Below are 18,774 nucleotides of genomic sequence, written 5' to 3'. Positions count from 1 at the left end.
TGCCTTCACTTGGTTTTCTTTCAGATTAAACCGTGATAACCCAGCCAACATACTGATTTTTTCAATCTGTTTTATTCTAAAATTTCTACATAATTGTAATAATATAATAGCAATAATAATAATAATAATAATAATAGTATATAATATTGTATATATAACTATGTACAAATTGTTCTGTTTCTTTTCCTTCAGCTCAAATTGCCTTTTATCGCATAGTTTATTAGTCATTCTCTGACGCTTGTTTTGTTTTTTAGTATCATGTTCAGCAACAGCGCCAAAACTTTTCCTGTGCTCTCTCTCCTACCACCTTCACTGCGAGCACTGGTTAGTAGAATCAATTCAATACATTACTTCGCAGTTGCATTCACATTATTACCGCACCCACCGCAATTCAATATTTTCTTGTTGGTTCGTTTTTTTGTTGTTGCAATCAATCAATCCTATTAGTAACCCAGTAATTGTCAATTTCGACGAGCGAACACGCCATTGCTGTATAGTGCAGCGCAATTTGATTCGTTTTTTTTTGCATAACACAGTTTTGCATGCATCGGTTTTTCAAAACCGTTTCCGGTTCGCTACTACTACACTGTGTTTATTATCAAGAAAGTACCCTATTGTCACTAAAACCTACGGTGTATATATATAGTTAATATTATATAGTATTCATTCTGTTTACAGTTTCCTGCTCTGCACTCTACTCTGTCGTTAGGATTATAAGTTGCTTTGTTTTGCTATATAGGTTTTTTTTGGAACTGTATCAATTATTACTGTTTAAGTTCCTCTTTCTCGTGCAACGACCATTTTTAGTTCCTCTTGATTTAGACTTCGTGTTCCGATTCGATGCGATGAAAAAATCACATACGATAGGTATATATTTATATTGACTTGTCTTAACTGCTCTAGTATATCTAAAATAGTACATTGGTTGCATGTTTGTTTAGCTCTTTCATTTGTTTTCCCTTTTTTTCTTTTGTTATTCCAGTTACTTGGTATTGTGTTGTTGTTGTTGTTGTTGTTGCAATTATTTTAGAGTTTAAGTCCCGCCGTTCCGATTGGATGAACTTTGATTGTTTAGAGACTTATTAGTCACGCGCTGGTTATATAGCGTACGCAAATTTGCACTACATATAATTTGCTTTTGACAAAATGTGACTTTCTTTAATTCTTTTGAAGAAGGCAACGAACTAAGGCCGAAACGTGGGATATTACCGAAATATGAATTGTAATATGTAAGACGACTGAATTGACCCTTCAAAAGAAGCTGATGTCAGAAAGGATGGTTTTAAACATTTCGTGAGTGATTTAGTCCCCGGATTTCTCTTTCAAAGTAGGTTATGCATAGTCTACTTGCAATCAACAGCGTTGTAAATAAAGAGTACATGTGGTCTGGCAAAAAAGATTGGTCTTTCCCAGAACCCAGATTTTTTGTTTGTATATTGCGAAGTTATGAGCCACATTGCGCAGGGACCAAATATGTATGTCAAGCAAAATCTATGTTGGAAGCGAATTCGAACCCACATCAAAGCGGTACATTTAATTTAGCTGTCTTTTTCAGGGCCATAGAAAACAAATTTAATAAAAAGCTCTGAAGTATTCTGGTTGCAGTTGAAAATCGAATTAGTGAACTTGCGCCTTTCGATTTTTCTCCTATTTTCAGCGTGCGGAACTAAAGCCCAACTGGTGTAGATGATGCGCAAGTTGATTCTCTAACATGTACACAAGATGCGCTTTAGTTGCCCACTCTGCAAATAGGGAAAAACGAAAGGCACAAGTCAATTCTTCGATTTTCAACCGCAACCAGAATATATTAAAATGAACAGCGCCAAATGTATTAGGTAAGATTTAAATAAAAACAAACAAGTGACATATTGAGTTAACAGTCTTCACCAGAATTAATCAGGGCCTAAACATAATCTTCCGTCACTGGCCAGTTTGGAAAATATCTAACCATGGATTGCTTTTTGTAACGATCTGTAGGCATGAACACAAAACTCCAATTTCCGTACACATCAAAGGTGTCGCAAACCGGCATACATTCGTAGCGTAGCGTTGCAGTGCGATTTCATCAATGTCATGTTGCACCGAACGCATTTCCATGTCGCATCGCACGATTTTGTGTTGTATCGTTTGTGATTGAGAGTGAAACTTCATTATGTCTCTTGAGTACATTGGAAAACGCTAATCGTTTCAAATAAACGTTTTTCATGAAACAAATTCCAGTTCTCGCAAGATAGTGGTGATGTGGATGAACCCTTTAAATTTTTCGTGACGTGAGTCTAGCTAGACTGTCCAGATCTCAAATAGGCAAATGTGACAAATTTTGATCTTTGAGTAAAAGAGCTATTGTTAGAAATGCCTAACGAAAGGTACGTATGAAAGCCACTTTATTGATCAATTGAAACGACGATTGAAAAATTTTCTTCTTTTAGAGTAAACTTTCTTGACAGATTTCAAATATAACAAGGACACTACACGACTTTTCTCACCCAATACAGAAAAGTCACTTCAGATTATGAAAATTTCCTCTTAGTCACTAGGTGACGTGACTGTGAAAATAGAGTCCCAGTTGGGAATGGGAACCCGCGTTACTTCGAAATTGTTTCTGGCGACAACGCTGTCACACTACCAACAAGGGGTGGGAGACAGTGAAGAAATAGATGACGTGCCGTTTATTGGTGTTCTCCCATCACTCTTTGACATGAACCCGTTTTACATTTAAACAGCGAAACACCACATAGAGGAAACTTAAAACAGAACTTTTCAACTAAACTAAAATAATAAAAAGCAACTGTGTTTCGATTAGACGAACGTAAATAAAATGAATATCAAACAAAATCTACACCAAAATAACAATTAAATCTATACTGCTAGCAAAAAGCGCAAATGGATTGCGCTTGTGTTCTTTTATTTTTTTTTTTTCTATTTTCTCTAAAAAGCGAATTTCGCTACACATTTTCTAATAATTGTTGGGAGTGATAAGCGTGAAGCAAGCGACAACAGCTCAGCGATCTGCACTAGTATTGTTTCGTTAATCCTTATTCCTTATAAATATTGGGGGAAATATAAGTCAGAGTGCCGTTTTTTTCTGTTCTGATCGATTGTCTTCTAACTAGCACACCTTTTAGTTCATTTTTTGTTAAATAAAATAAAATATTTAAATTAACTACGCCTAGAAAGCAAACAGAAGCATTTAAATAGAGGAATTTTATAACGAATAGACTGTCGCAGTTGGCCGCTCACAACTACTGCCGGCGCGTGCGCGCCCGCTTGTTGAGTAACTAAGATTTAACTAATCTTTGATGTGAGTTTCAAGTTAGATTTTCAAATAATTTAATTTAAGCTTAACTAATAAATTAAATTAAATTATACTATGCTTTAGATTTAAGAAAAAAAAAAGTATACCTACAGACTTTGACGTAGTGAGGTATGCCTAGCACTCCTATAATAGGGCAAATGCGGTGCTTCTTTTGAGGGCTGTTTTAGGTTTCATCATTTTTTGTTGGGTTGAAGATGGTTATTTTTTCGTTACATCAGAACGTTAGTTTTTGAAACTGTGCATCAGAAAACGACTGATTAGCTTGTTGGTAGTTGTGGTTTGAGCACCAGTGTCTCAGTCAGAACTGGTTATAAACCACGCGTATTAATAGTAGATACAGAAAGCTAGATTCAGAATGTTGAAAGGGAATTTATAGAAATTATTCGAACATTGAAAAAAAAATTCCATAACTTGACCCGAGAAGATTTATTACGCAATTCCACACAACCGAATAGGATGATGCATCACTTCACTAGATTACATCCACCCGGAAGTTGTACTTCCATGTTCAGACGAAATACAGAGGATGCCATCTCATGGCCAACTAAACTTATGTCAGGCACATTCTTGAAATAAAGTTGTATCTGGTCACAGCACAGGATGCTGTACCCAACAAATACAAAGCTGTTTTCGCCGCAAAATATTAACGCCAGTAAACTGATGATTTGACAAGCAATTTGACTCAAAAACGAATTTTTCCTCGCCAACAAAACGATGCATTCGGCTGTATAAGCAAGAGTGCCTGGGGAAATACCTACTACTACCTATCATTAAGGTGAAGACATGTGGAAGCCAGGAACGCACGCTTGTTGCTAGGCACCGACGCACTTGTTTACATTGAGAAAAAATGGAATTCGAAGTGAAAATTCAAACGAACCAATGGGAGTTTTGGGACATTTTCCCTCGGTCATCTGTACCTTGGCAGAAAATTTGAAGTTGTATTAATAAACGATTAAAGTTTCGCGAATGTTTTTGCAGTGGTGTGTGATTAAAGTGCATTTGAAAAAGTGCACTGAAAATGAGAAGAAGAAAAATAAGTGTTTCGAAAAGAAACCCCAAGTGAAGAGCGGTGATATTTTCGCACAAAATAAGAGCTACAGATGGAATTCCGTCAAAAACTCGGGTTGGTTGTATAGGAAAATGTTCTAGCTTCCTCAAGTAGCAGTTTCGTAGTACACCGGCAAGGTTAGTGTATTGAGAAGCGTATTTTTTATTTGCTCATGTCAGATACATGGTTAGGCAGGGGAGAGGGGTGTGTGCGGCGTAGGAGCTACGTTATGGCTCGCTTGTATAATGTCCTTAAGGACAATGAAGCTCTGAGCCGCTTTGACAAATTGCTTCTACAGCCGTGCCATAGGTGCCATAATTCTACCGCGACAATAAGCTGGGTATCACCAACAATTGCACAAAATTTCGCTTAATTGAAAAGTAATAACAATACAATAATCTTTCCAGAGTTAATTCTCCGGATGTCGCACAAATGGTTCGTTGCACGAGCAGCCGCTGATGTCCTTAGACGATTTGGCTAGATTTTCAGACCGACGTGCACTCAATGCACTAGCGCGAGTGACAGAAGGTTAAAACACTGGAAAGACACACCTCTCAGGGGACGCTTCACCGATGACTCAATGAGCTAATCTATTTTATTCTAACCCTTACACAGCCAGTATTGAAAAGCATCCTGGAAAACACTGCAGTTATTCTTTTGTGTTTTTCTTGCCAACATTCGAAGCATATTATAATTAGGTTTTACACCAACCGACATAACCCCACAAAATGAACCGGATGAACTTCGTTTGACAATTCTCGGTGGTTTACGAAGAAGTTACGAGAGTTCGAATGTAACAGATGAGCACCCATTGCACTCGCACTCACGCAACTGACAAAGTAAACAAACCTCCAAGAATTGTCAAACAAGAGCTTCATTCATCATGAGTTCAGCTTGTAAAACTCAATTGAATATTTTACGGTGACGTCACAAATGAACTAAGTGTTTATTTTTGACAGTTCGCTTGTACTGTTTACATGGACTTAGAAAATTTGTTTACGATTTGCTTCGAGTGGAATCTAGTCATCCACAAATGTTTCTAAGTCCATGTAAACAGCACAATCGAACTGTCAAGAAAAGTGAGGTTAACTGTTTCAGTAAAGAACCTAATATATCGCAAATATTGAAACGACCAGGTCTACTGTGCAGAGTTGGGTTTGACGATGATTCAAAATTATACAACAATTAATTTTTTCATTTAATGAATAATTTAACTAACGAATCGTTTTGAATCTTGAATGAGGAAGAAACGAGGACAACCGTACCGATCGTTTCAGTTTATAGAGTGGTTAGGATATAGCGTTGAGAGTGAATTGGCTAAGAAGGTTAATGTCACGCCTTTGGTCCTTGGGTATGGGACAGAGGTATTTACGCGTCAACGATAGCCCAATGTCGGGTAAAATGACCGCTTGATTGCCGAGGTCGACCAGTCCAGTGGGCAGCAGATGATGGTTGGAATTCCAAAAAAAAGTCGCAAATTTATTCGAACGCCGACAGAGAAGTTTTGATTTTTTTCCACGATAATTCAAGAAGACTTTCATTTTGAAATAATTCCATTTGTCTTACGTCAATGAATCTGTGATTGGTTTACTTTTTATTTTAGCTAAAATCAGTCTAGGAAAATTATCACTAAGCCGAATGTTCCGACCGGGGGTAGGTTAGTGGAACGTGGAGGGCTAAGTCACGAAAGAAAATTCTGCATTTCTTCGCGAACCTCAACGGGGTTGCTTCTACTTATTTACTTGTGGGTGAAGTGTATATGAGAGCAACCGCAATGGCCACTAAAGGATCGTTCCGGTAAGGCTCAACCGGATTACGATGGCTGGTGGCGCATAAATTGAAACCGCTTTGCTACGATGAAACTATGACTTCCAACTAATATAATATGCAATGTTAGCGCTCATTCGTCGTAGCGCAAAACGGGGCGCAAAGTGGTGAGCAAACCAACGAACATTACAACGCCTTCATACAAAGCGGATCCTTGAAATCACGGTGATTTTAGAAATTAAGCCAAGTTGACGGGTTTCTTTCGAAATCAAAGCTGAACGATGCTGATTGAATGCTAGCTTCGTCGTATCTAACAAAACGCCGGGATCGCTGACGCTATCCACTGTTATGGGCCTTTGTGCATCGATTTGGTTAGTCGTAATGTAGCGGACTGAACATGCGGTGGAAAATTATAATATGGCATTTTGCAATGCTAATAATTAGCCAGTTTCTACGACACCAGCTAACTAATGTATCCAGAGGCCCTGGAAAGCGGATGCAGTCGTTGATATATCGGACTATGAGGCATAAAATCAAATCATCGGCGTAAACCAGTTTGCACCCCACGCCAAACAGCAAAGCAGCATCGTTGAAGAATAATACAAACTGTAGGGATCCCATGTTACTGCCTTGAGGGACTCCAGATTTGTTCGTAAACTGAGAGGACACACAAGAGTAATGCTGCACACGGTGTACTCTGTCACTCAAGTAAAAACCCAGCCATTTAACGAAATTCTGTGATACGCCGAGCCGTGGCATTTTTGTTCATAATATTCAGCGGTCAATTAGGTCGAATGCAGCTTTCAAGTCCGTGTACACTGCATCAATTTGTGGCTTTTCTTCCATCTGCGCGGTGCAAGTTGATGTGAAATCTAGAAAATTTGTACTTACGGATCGTCCGTGCATAAACCCATGTTGATCGGTGGAAATGTATCTTTTCGAGTGCGAGATTACGAATGTGCTTACCACAATTTCGAATATCTTGGATGCTGAAGATAGGCTGGTTATGCTCCGGTAATTTCTAATATTGCGACGCTCTTATAACTTATTGAACGACTGCCACCGACAAATCACCGGAAATTTGTCTCGTTCAAACGATTTGTTAAAAAAGTTGCACAAAGGTTCCGCAAAAGAAGCAATACAGCGACGAGCTGGAATCCCATCCGGTCCCGCTAAGTACGATTTTGTCAACCTATTTACAACGGTAACAATCATATCGGGAGTGATTAGCCCTTAAATGCATAAATATCATTTTTCTTTGTTACTCATTTTTCTGAATGGATACGATCTTGTTGTTGAGCATTTATATCATAAAATTCGGTGTGTTTCCAAATGGCAACAGCATGCATTTAAGGGTTAAAATGTACTCGTGTCCACAGAATTTACAGGGGCATCGATCGAAGCAGCTTCAGTTACCATTCTGGAAGCAGTATTCTCCGCAAAAACTGAAGCGAAACACTTTACAAATAGCTCACAAGTATCCAAGGCAGACGTTGATTCAATATCGTCGAGACACACGTTCGGACACTCGTTTAAAGTTAGCAAAGTTCCAGAAGTTTTTAGGATTCCGGTGAAGAGAGGGCGAGAATTCAACATTCTTCTATTTCGGTGAGGATTGTTGTCAGTTCTTTAAACGTTAGCCGCGCATTGCCGACGACTCGCTTCAGATGAGTTTTTGCCGATTTCAGTAATGCCAGAAACGCATCTGTCGTCAAATAAGAAACAGTTTCGAGGTGACATACACTGCTACATATGCCTTGACAAGCTTGGTTCCTTGTTTTACCAACAAAGGACAGTCACTGCGAATAGTGGAGATGGTACGATTCGTGATTGTGGAAGATTTCCCATTATTTGCGAGTGATCTGTCGCACGGTACAGCGAGCCTTGACGGGCCAGTACCACTGTCGAATGACGTTGATGAGTGGCGATTAGACAGAATGAAGTAGCTTGATGTGCATCGCCCTGATTAGCATCGTCGTGATGGGGTCCTTGTCGGACAATATGATGAGATGCTTTGAGGCATATGACAACTTGGAGTTAACGAGTCGGCCTCCGACTCGGAGCATGCCACCTTTGATTAATGGATGAAGATTCCCGTTTCTTGTTGGGCTGTTGGTTGTTGTTGGATTGAAGGCATTCAATTTGGTCCGTCAATTGAACGTGCTGGAAAATCTTGAAGAGCACTTCCGTCGACCGCTGCAATTCTCGAATGATCAATTGAAGAGTGAGTTAGCTGACCCTGCGATACCACGTCAGCTGGATTGCTTCCCGAACAAACGTAGTACCACTTGTAGTTGCCAATGGTTCTCTGGATCTCTGCTATGCGATTTCGCATCCTTTCCAATAGACAAATTATCAGTAGAGCGGCAGACAATTTCTTCTTCGGGATGGTTAACTCGTGCAATGATGCAACCTTTAATTTACTTTTGAGAAGTTTTAATTGTACCAAACCTTCAGAATCAATCACTTTATTGCTTCTTTGGTATCAGTTTCCTGCAAGGTTAGCTGGCTTTCACACTTCCCAACTGGAATGCACTGCATGAACTCAACAGAGTTGGAGCCCCATCATTTCTGCAAGAGTAAACAACCTCGGACGAGCATCTCTTTCAATTTCCATTCAATTCGATAGCATTCGATGGCATCCGCACCAGATAACACGTCGTCGATGTAACAACCTCATTTACGCTACGAACAGCGAAGAGAAAGTCTGCCGACTCTGCTACGGCGGCCTGGGTCAAACATGGGGTGACTTGATATGGAGCGAATAGTATTCCGTACGTAACGGTAAGTTCAAGCACACGTAGCATTTATGTTGGCTGCTCTCCCCAAAGTATTAGCTGGTAGAATGTGTCTTCTGGATCCACAATAATTTGACGATATATTTTGGTTATGTCCGCCGAAACAACGACAGCATGCTTCCGGAAACTCGAGCAGGATGGAAAACAGATCCCGCAGAACGGGGACAACCTTGAGTATATCATTGAGCGATGGGTTTGGTGACGATGGCTTGACACTTCCATGGAACTCAGCATGACACTTAGTGCTGGAGCTGTGTGGTCGAAGAACGGCGTGATGTAGCATATAGTGTATTGTCCTATCGGGTTGATTGGACTCTTCCACTTCGTGACAATGTCCAAAAACCCGTACTCTCGAACAAAGTCAACGTACTGCGATATCGAGCAAGCGTTTATGCCGGTGACATTGGTTCGTTGCACTCAAGGACGCCTGCATTTTCTCAGATATGATATTAATATGAGAACCGCTGTCGAGCAACACACGGCACTCATGTGGCTGATTATGTCCATCAATGGCGTGAACTACTGCAGATAGTAACGTCACTATCTTTGATGACTGCCCGTAGTTACATGGACAGAAGGTGAAAACTACTGGATCTTCTCTAAGAGCTGTACTCGAATTCGAAACAGGGACTAAAGTTACAACTTTAACCGATATCGTATCTGTTACCTTTGTACATGCATCCTGGCTGCACCCTTCGGCTCTAGGCATCATCCTCGAGTATGGTACGGAAACGCTTCTGATACTTCCTTCAGATGTTATTGGATGGACATCTGTTTGATAGATGGACTTTGTGCAGGCATTTGAAACAAACGTCCGTTGCTCAGATATTGTCGAACTTCTGGGACGCATTCACTTTTTTTAAAGTAGCACACTGATCATTGAAACCACAAAACTCACACATTTTTGCCTGACTGGCAGTACCCGTTGTGGTGGTGTAACTCTTCTACATTAGTACTTTTGGTGCTATTGTGACGAACTTCGATTTGGTGGCTGGCGTCAACAGAACCGGTGTAGAAGCCAACTTTCCAAAATTTGGCATCTGGTCGTCAGGAGGGTGATGATCGAGTCATACTTAGGCAATTCACTTCGTTTTAGAGTGGATTCCCAATCCTTGTGCGTCCCTTTGGCCAATGCATTTGTGGTGGGTGTAGACAATTATGTGCTGCGAAATCCCGACGAGCTGCTGGTGCAAATATCGGAGGCATGCTACATGGCTCGTAGATTCATCTAGAAGGACTCGCAAATCTATATATATATGACTCACCTGTTAGCCTTTTCAGTTAGATCAATCCTCTTATGTGTGATGTGACCATAACACGTTGATTTTCATACCGCTCCGTCAGCACAGTCCAGTCACCGCACCTTACAGAGCCTTGTCCAGATGGTACAATTTTTGGCACCGGAGTCTGCTGAATTGGGCATTAGGCCCTGGTAAACCACTTCGAATTTTGGCCAATTTGCGTAATTCTTATCGAAGGTAGAAATCTATGCCTTCAATGGCTGCTGTTGAATTAAAACGTCCGGTGTGGTGATTGGCAGAAAAGCATTTTTTGTCTGCATTATTATCTTTTCGATTGCCATGGAGAGGTAATCATGTAGATCTTCAAAAGCTTCACAGACTCATTCCTATTCTGCTACCTTTTGTCGGGAACAAGAGCCATTATGCAGTCTTGGACGCTATAAAATTCGGCATTAACAGTGGCAAGTTTGCTGCTCATAACGTTGGACCAATTCGAAAAGCCGTAGACATCTGGCACTGGTCGACGATCGAGCAAGATCTAACACGCACACGCGTTTGTTGCCTTTTCTTCTTGCGCGAGGGCTACTGATGCACAACAAATAAATGGAATATAGCAACAGAAGTGAAAACAATTCTAATTTAAAAGCGGGTCCTGGACGGTTTGATCCGGCGGCTTCATCCTAATCCGGCTCGAAGGACTGTAGATGTTCCGACTGGAGGAACGTCAGTGGAACGTGGAGGGCACAGTCACAACAGAAAATTCTGGATTTCTTCGAGAACCTCAACTGGATTGCTTCTTCCTTACTTGTGGTTAAACTGCAATCAGAATGGCCAACTGGCAAGCTACGAGAAACGTTATCAGTTAGTGCAACTTGATACTCTCTGCATCCAGAGAGACTGCTCTGCAAGAGTGGAATAAGCAACATTTGATTCCTTGCCTTACGGCCTCATGAATGTTAAACATAAAAGAGAGTTAACAAAGAGAATCTCCAAGACAATCTCTCATTGCTATTTATGGTCTCTTTTTGCGAAAATACTAATTATATCACGTTTTTATTTTAGCTACAAAAATATCATCTCATATTGCAAAACGAAAGTATGAGATCGGTAGCATTGTCACGAAAGATTGGACAGTAAATAACGTTATGTGTATTAGGTGCATGCTTGTTTTTCTTTTGCCATTTCAAACTCTGGTGACGACATACATATTGGTGTTGACCGAGTGCGGAAATAATATTGTTTTTTTTTCTTGAAAGAACGAACGCGCCGAGGAGGACCAATGTTGTGACGTTGTGAGATTGTCGTCGGTGGTCGCAAAAATTTATGTCTATGAGACAATTGATTAAGATTAACAGGCACTATAATAGCTCTACATAATTGTGCAATTTTTCGGCTTTGTTTCGTAAAGAAGTAAAACAGAAGAGGGAAGGAAGAATTTAGAATATAAATAAACTACACAATCCACAAAAAAGTGTTAGGACGAACTAATGTGATGCCTCCGTATGATCGTGAATTTGTTTGTTTTGTTCGTGACGTGACATTCTATGAAATTAATGGATGGAAAAAGGATTTTAAAGTACGAAATACAAAATGTTTAGGTTCCTACTAGATCAGTCCATTCAAAAACATCGACTCCAACAAAGAAAGTTGCAATACATTTCATAAAGGTACTGAATAAGTGATTAATCATTTGAAATTGTAAAACAGTTTAGTATGAGTATAATAACACTTATAAGTTATTGAAAAAGTACCAAGAATGCCCGTTTCTAGCAAATTTTCTTCTTTCATCTTGAAATCTTAAAGAAGCATAGATTCATTTTTTGATTAAACCAGCCTTCAAATGCACCAACGCACAACCCAGAAGCACCGAAAACAGAAGCACAAAAATAGTTTTACACGCTTACAATTAAATTAACTCAATAATCCAACTGAAAGAAAACCATAGCGCTTTCAATTTCCGTCGATTGGTGGCCGTCGCTGTCTGCCTCCAATAATCAACACTATCGTCGTTCGAACCTACCCACTCACTATGCACTTATAAAATCACAGCTTTTCTCTTTCGTACCGCCCTGAAACCCGCTAGCTAGCTAGTGCATTCTCCTCCCCGGCCATCTAGGTTCCATTATCTACCACTGGTCCCTGCCAGCTACAAATCGTCGCATCCAGTTTGATAGATTATTGTCAGTCACGGACGGTGCGCGGGAACTTGGTTTCCGTCGCCGAGCTTTCACACCTGCTGGCTGGCACCAACCGCCAGGCGGCATCGTCGATATCAGTCTCCTGCTGGTTGTTGTTAGGGGGTACGGGGTTATGACCGATTGGCTTGTGATGCTAGTTCTATTCAGACTGTCTTTAAATGTGTTTGCTATAGGTGTGTGTGTACACCCCTTCAACTTCCTTCTAGGATTGGACCCGCATGGTTTTCTGATTATTCGCTTCGTTCTACATCCTCCGTAGCTTTTGGATGCCAGCCTGAACGTACTTGACCACATTGTACAGCGAGCTATGTAGCGTCATTGGTCCGTTCTCGTGGTCCAGTTCGATGAAAAAATCTAAATAACCAATGTTGATGGTAATCAGTTATATGGTGGAACCTTTATTTATGTTTTCGCTATTTTACCTGTATGATTCCCCCGTATCACCAGATTGTCCGCTTGCTCCCACAAATCCTGACAGTTGAGCAGGTGGTTGAAAAGCGTGGCTTGCTTTTGGAATGCCATGTGCACCTGTGGGCGAATAGATGGACACGGATTACGAACCATTCTGATTGTGTTGATAAAAATTATACAAAGCATAACTTACGTGAACAGGCATCAGCAAGCATGGCGACGGGGATGAACTGATCGACGAGCACTGGATTGGGTTTGTTTGACCTGTCTGTCCAGAGCAGTAGCCGGAGCTCTGGAAAAGGAAAGATATTGTTTAGTTGTTACTGAAACTGCATTGGGCAGATACATTAGTATGGTCTGATAATAGTCTGAAATTGGTAGCTGCATGAAATCTATGATCTATCACCAAACACGCCAAGCTAAAGAAACATTTCTTCGTAAATCTCGGAATACGTTAGGAATTCATTTCACGGACAAGCACGCATCAAGGTGGTATATATATGAAGCGGCAGTTAAATGCGCCAAGACGTTGCTTCGACCAATCGTAGGTAATGAGAAACTCATATATGAGGAATTGACGACGGTTTTGTGTCAAGTGGTGACTTGTCTCAACGCGCGTCCCCTCTGTCCTATGTATTCACGCCTCGACAGCGTGGAAGCGCTTACAAAGGAACATTTGTTGGTTTGACAGCCTTTGCTGTTTGGACCACACACAACTCGTCTCAAGTTGAATCAGCTCGATCGATGAGCAAAGGTACAACCACAGATAACAGACGTTTAGGCTCGATTTGAATCGTGTGTAAATACCCGCTGCTGAAATTCCGAATAAATCAGACATCTGAAACATGTTTGGCAAACGTTTGCAGATGGCGCAGTGATCACTACAATGCAGTTAGAGTGCAGCTGTCAAACACGTGTAGCAAACAGTTGCGCAGATGGCAATAGTGAAACACGGATTTATCAATTTGAAAGTTTACACAGGTTTTTGAAGAAATTTTGTCCTAGCCTAAACGTCTGTTATCTGTGGTACAACGGTAAACTGAGCAGTTTTAGCAACGTTGGCGTGACGAACAGATTGCCACGTTGCAGCCAAAGAGAAAGTGGATGGTGAAACAGAATAACTTGAAATCTAGGCAATTGATATTCGTGAAGAACATACTCGACAAACATGTCAAATGGTCCTAAGTGCAAATGAATCTTTGTTTACTTTCTCATTCGATTATTACTGCGCCATTATAAAACTTTAATATTGCTTCAGGCTATGTCGAAAAACTGTGATTTCGACTAGCATATTATGCTAAGAGTTAAGGAACAAACGTATAAGCGGACGAATTATTAGCGAAAGAGAAAGTAAACAAAGAGGAACTGTCATTTGCACTTAGGACCATTTGATATGTTTGGCTAGAATAGTAACCCGCCATTAGTTTGGGAAGCTAAACAAAGACTAGTCCACCACCTCACTCTTCGAAGAGACAAATCGGAGTATCAGCGTTTAAAGAAGAAAGAAACTATGTCCGCTTGCTGATTCACCAACAACCTGTTTTCAATATGTTATTACTGCCACTTGCAGAAGAATGGAACTTATATGAATATTAATATTCAAACAAATGAAAAATGAAACGGAACAGTAATGTTCGGCTCGGTTGCATTTTTATAAAACTCCAAAATTAGAATTTCCGAAACGTATTCGCGATTAGTTTAAGATCGTTTGAAAATTGATTTCCAGTGCAAATTTGTTCTCCTTCGATACGAAATTCTTGTGATACGAAAACAAGGTGATTTACAACAACAAAAAACGGGTAATCGTTGAATCGCATATCCGATATCCAGCTGAAGAAGTTGACTGGAGAATCCCATAAGGTAACGTAACCTTCTCGACGATTACACACGCCATATACTGCCGTTCTACGCCCAACGTATGGAACCGCATCCGCCCCGTATCACACCACTCGATTCCTGAATCACCTTGCCGAAGAAGAATCACATGATTTTCCGATCACCGCTCGCATTCTTAAGGAGGACTGTTATATGGATGACATGTTGTCTGGTGCTGACACTGTCGAAGAAGCCATCGAATATCAACGTCAGTTAAAGGGTGGAATGGTGTTCGAATTCCGACGTGTTTTTAGAACACATACCGTCCGAGGACCGCGAAAAACACCTCAACTCTCCATCAAGGCCATCAACGTTTTGGGACTACTATGGGATCCAACCCATGATATGTTCCTAATCGTCTACCATCAGCATCGACCTGTATTGACTCAAATTGAAAGGGTAACAAAACGAACAATCTACTCTAAAATTGCATTTTTTTCGGTCCACTCTGATTGTTCGCTCAGTTCATCGTCATGGCAAAGCTTCTGGTACAGCAACTTTGAAAGACAAATACACGATAGGATGACATCGAGGAGCAATTTCAGAAAGCATTGCCACAGTTGAACCTTATCAAGGTGCCTCGGTGTATTACGTTTCCAGATGCCATTGGATACAAGATCCATGGTTTCGCGGATGCCTCAACCGTAACGTACGGTGCATGCATCTACCTGCGTAGCATGTTTATCGACGGCTCGGCAAAGACTCATCACTCAGCTATAAATCCAAGTTTGCCCCAATACACGAACTCACCATTCCAAGAAAGGAATTGTATACCGCTCTGTTTTTGACCGCTTCGCTGAGATCCAGGAAAGCACAAATGGGTATATGTATATGATGTTTTATTCGATCAGACTGTAATCGCGCCGATGTAGTATCGAGAGGACAGCTTGCCGAGGAACTAATATTCAACAAATTATGGTGGAACGGCGCAGCTTCCCTCAATGTGAATAACTGTGAAGTGGAGGATCCGGTTCCGGAACAACTGCTCTCAGAGATGAAGAAGTTAGTTGCACTCCCAGTCAGGGATGGGAATAATCATTCATTCGCATGATTCTTGGCGAATCCGTTCATTGCTTTGACAGCAGCCAGTCGTTCATTCACGATCCGACTAAAACTCTCCAAAAGAACACAACTGAACGTAGGTAGAGATGAACTTCCGAAGATGTGAGCCAGGTAAAAGAATGACACATACTATGTTGAATGAAGAAGATCGTGTTCTTCATTCGCGGATTGAATCGGAAGATTGTACTGTAAACATTGGGAGCACGTCGTTTGGCATAAGTTCGTTTGGCATAAGTTCATTTGGCATAAGTTTATTTGGCATAATGTTCATTTGGCATAACAGCAGGAGACACATGCTTTCGTTGGGCATAATGTTCATTTGGCATAATGGTCATTTGGCATAATGGTCATTTGGAATAATGGTCGTTTGGCATAATGGTCATTTGGCATAATGGTCGTTTGGCATAATTTGAAATATCCATTGAAATCTCTTATATTTAATGTTGACGCCTAATGTGGCAACGCCACATCGCTTTAAGTATGGTAGTTAAACTATATGATAGCCCCTATGTTTGAGTAACCCGAGCAAACAAGTGAGTTGCTGGTGAGAGGTAGCCACTTCTGACGGCCGGTCGATGACCACCTCGACCCCTTGGTCTCGGTTATGCGATATTTCCAAGGGCTATTTGGTATATTGATTCAAAGAACTGCTCATGTTTGAAAGAAAGAATCAACCCCTAAGTTTGAGCAAACGAGTGGATCACCAGTTTACTTCCGAGCGCTATTTGGTATACAAATTCAAAGAGCTGCTCATGTCTTAAAGAAGGAATCAATCCTTGTTTCTGGCAAATATATACGTGTATATTTGCCAGAAGGTTGATTCCTTCTTTCAGTCATGAGCTGTTCTTTAAATTTGCATACCAAATGGCCCTCGCAAGTAAACTGGTGATATACTGGTTTGCCCGTTTTACCCAAAATTAGGAGTTGACTCCTTCTTTTAAAAATGAGCAGCTCTTTTAATCTGCATGTTTAATAAGTTCGCTAGCAAAGTGTTGATTTACTCGTTTGCCCGGATTACTTAAACATAAGGGTTGATTCTTCTTTCAAATATGAGCAGTTATTTGAACCTATATACCAATTAACCCTTGGCATTGTCGCATAACTGAGACCAAGGATCCGAAGCGGGTTCCGCCGGGTTCCGATGGTGCGTCGGCGGCCCCTCGCGAGCAAACCTGTGATCCACTCGTTTGCCCGGATTACTCAAACATAGGGGCTATCAACTAGTTCAAGTCCGACGGAGCGGAGCGAAGTCGGACAGCACCGGGTTTAAAGCGATGTGGCGTAGCCACATTAGGCGTCAACGACTAGTAACAGAAAATTCAACGTATTTTTTTAAATTATGCCAAACGACCATTATGCCAAATGACCATTATGCCAAATGAACATTATGCCAAACGAACGTATGTGTCGCCTACTGTTATGCCAAATGAACATTATGCCAAAAGAACTTATGCCAAATGAACTTATGCCAAACGAACTTATGCCAAACGACGTGCTCCCGTAAACATTCACTAGTGGATCAACTTTTAGTTCACAAATGAATGTGACATTGTATTCTCTGGTTGGGTTAGGTCAACTTTATAGTGCAACTGTACACTTTAATCAATGATGAGAAGTAGATTGCACTACAATCCACTTGAAATTTATATTGTGATATGCACCGAATCGTTTTAAGAAGTTATTTTTTTCACCAGCTTATTGCAAACTACTTACTCAACAATAAGAAAAAAAATAATGCATAATAAGAGATCACCAAGTGAAAATTTCACAGGTCTATAAACAAGAACGACAAGTTTTTTTTTATTAGAACGATCCAGTGAATGTTTTGAAATAAATCTTTGTGAATGAAAGAATGCATTCATTTGCGATCCTTTCTGCTTTCATTCAAAACACTACGTATGCGATGGAGAATGAATCATAGCCGGGCGCTGTCACTTTTTTTCAGTTTTGTGTTTTGCTTCTAGCTTTCGTATGAGCGCGTAACTCTGCACAAGAAGGGTTGCCGAGATCGGGTTTCACAGTAAGAGCATGTTGGTGGATGATTTCAAATTGATCGTTTCGTGAAATGATTTTTCCCATGCCTGCTCCCAGTAATGAAAACCGAACCTTTTCCATTATGTTCTAAGTACAATAGTTTCCGCAAGATTCAGCGTATCATGGCGTACGTTTTACGACATTCTAACAACTGTCGAAACATCAACCCTCAGAACGCATATCGCCACGCCATTTGACCATCGATGAATTGCATCGGTCCACAGTAGCTATCTTCAGGGTGGTGCAACAAGTGCAGCTTACAAACGAAATTGAGCGACTTCAGGCTAACAAACACTGCAAACAGATTGGATTACGCCCGTTCTACGAGGACGGCCTGCTCCGTGTCGGGGCCGAGTGGTTCACTCAAAACTACCGTTTGCATCGAAATATCCCATTATTCTACAGGGATCCAATCACAAGGATGATCAATGCACCACGAGCTTCTCCATCCTGAACAAGCAGCACTTATTAATGCCATTCGACAACGATACTGGCCACTGGCTCGTTCCATTGTACGTCAGATAATCCGCAAATGTGTAAAGTGTTACCGTACAAGACCAAAAGCGTCATGCAACTCACGAATCGTACCGTCTCCGCCTTTCGCTGTGACTGGTGTGGATTACGCTGGTCCGCTCTGGGTAAAGCAAGGAACATACCGCCCAAAGCTAGTGAAGGCTTATGTAACTGTGTACGTGTGTATGGCCACGAAAACTGTTCACCTTGAAGCAATATCTGACCTGACCACTGATGCATTTCTGGCGTTGCAGAAGCTTAATTCAACAACTCCATTTGAATACATTAGTTAGAGCAGTGTCTGCTATCTCTATTCAACGCATTCGGTCAAATGGTAGGATGAATAAGGGTGCGTTGTACTCGATTTTATGTTTCGTTCAAACGCGAGTGTTGTACATTTTTCAAACCACATTTTTTATGTTACTGATGCTTCTTAGAAACGAAGCAAGGCTGCTGATACCAATTTTAGCGCAATCCAATCACTGGAAGTTGAGTTACAATCGAAATAGTG

At 40.8% G+C, this 18,774-nt stretch overlaps 1 protein-coding gene across 1 annotated transcript in view; it reads right to left on the bottom strand.

The window, feature by feature from the left end:
* Nucleotides 1–72: 72 nt before the first annotated feature.
* The window catches only part of LOC131695044 (AF4/FMR2 family member lilli), a 42,955-nt gene continuing 24,253 nt past the window's right edge, over nt 73–18,774 (bottom strand). The window contains exons 10-12 of the mRNA XM_058983571.1: nt 12,973–13,071; nt 12,791–12,896; nt 73–12,722 (exon numbers count right to left, since the gene is read on the bottom strand). Coding sequence (XP_058839554.1) covers nt 12,613–12,722; nt 12,791–12,896; nt 12,973–13,071 — 315 coding nt within the window. The 3' untranslated portion in view covers nt 73–12,612. The remainder of the gene's footprint in view (nt 12,723–12,790; nt 12,897–12,972; nt 13,072–18,774) is intronic.

The sequence above is a fragment of the Topomyia yanbarensis genome, unplaced genomic scaffold (genome assembly GCF_030247195.1).
Source record: "Topomyia yanbarensis strain Yona2022 unplaced genomic scaffold, ASM3024719v1 HiC_scaffold_252, whole genome shotgun sequence".
NCBI lineage: Eukaryota > Metazoa > Arthropoda > Insecta > Diptera > Culicidae > Topomyia > Topomyia yanbarensis.
This window is presented reverse-complemented; position numbering and strand designations above follow the sequence as displayed.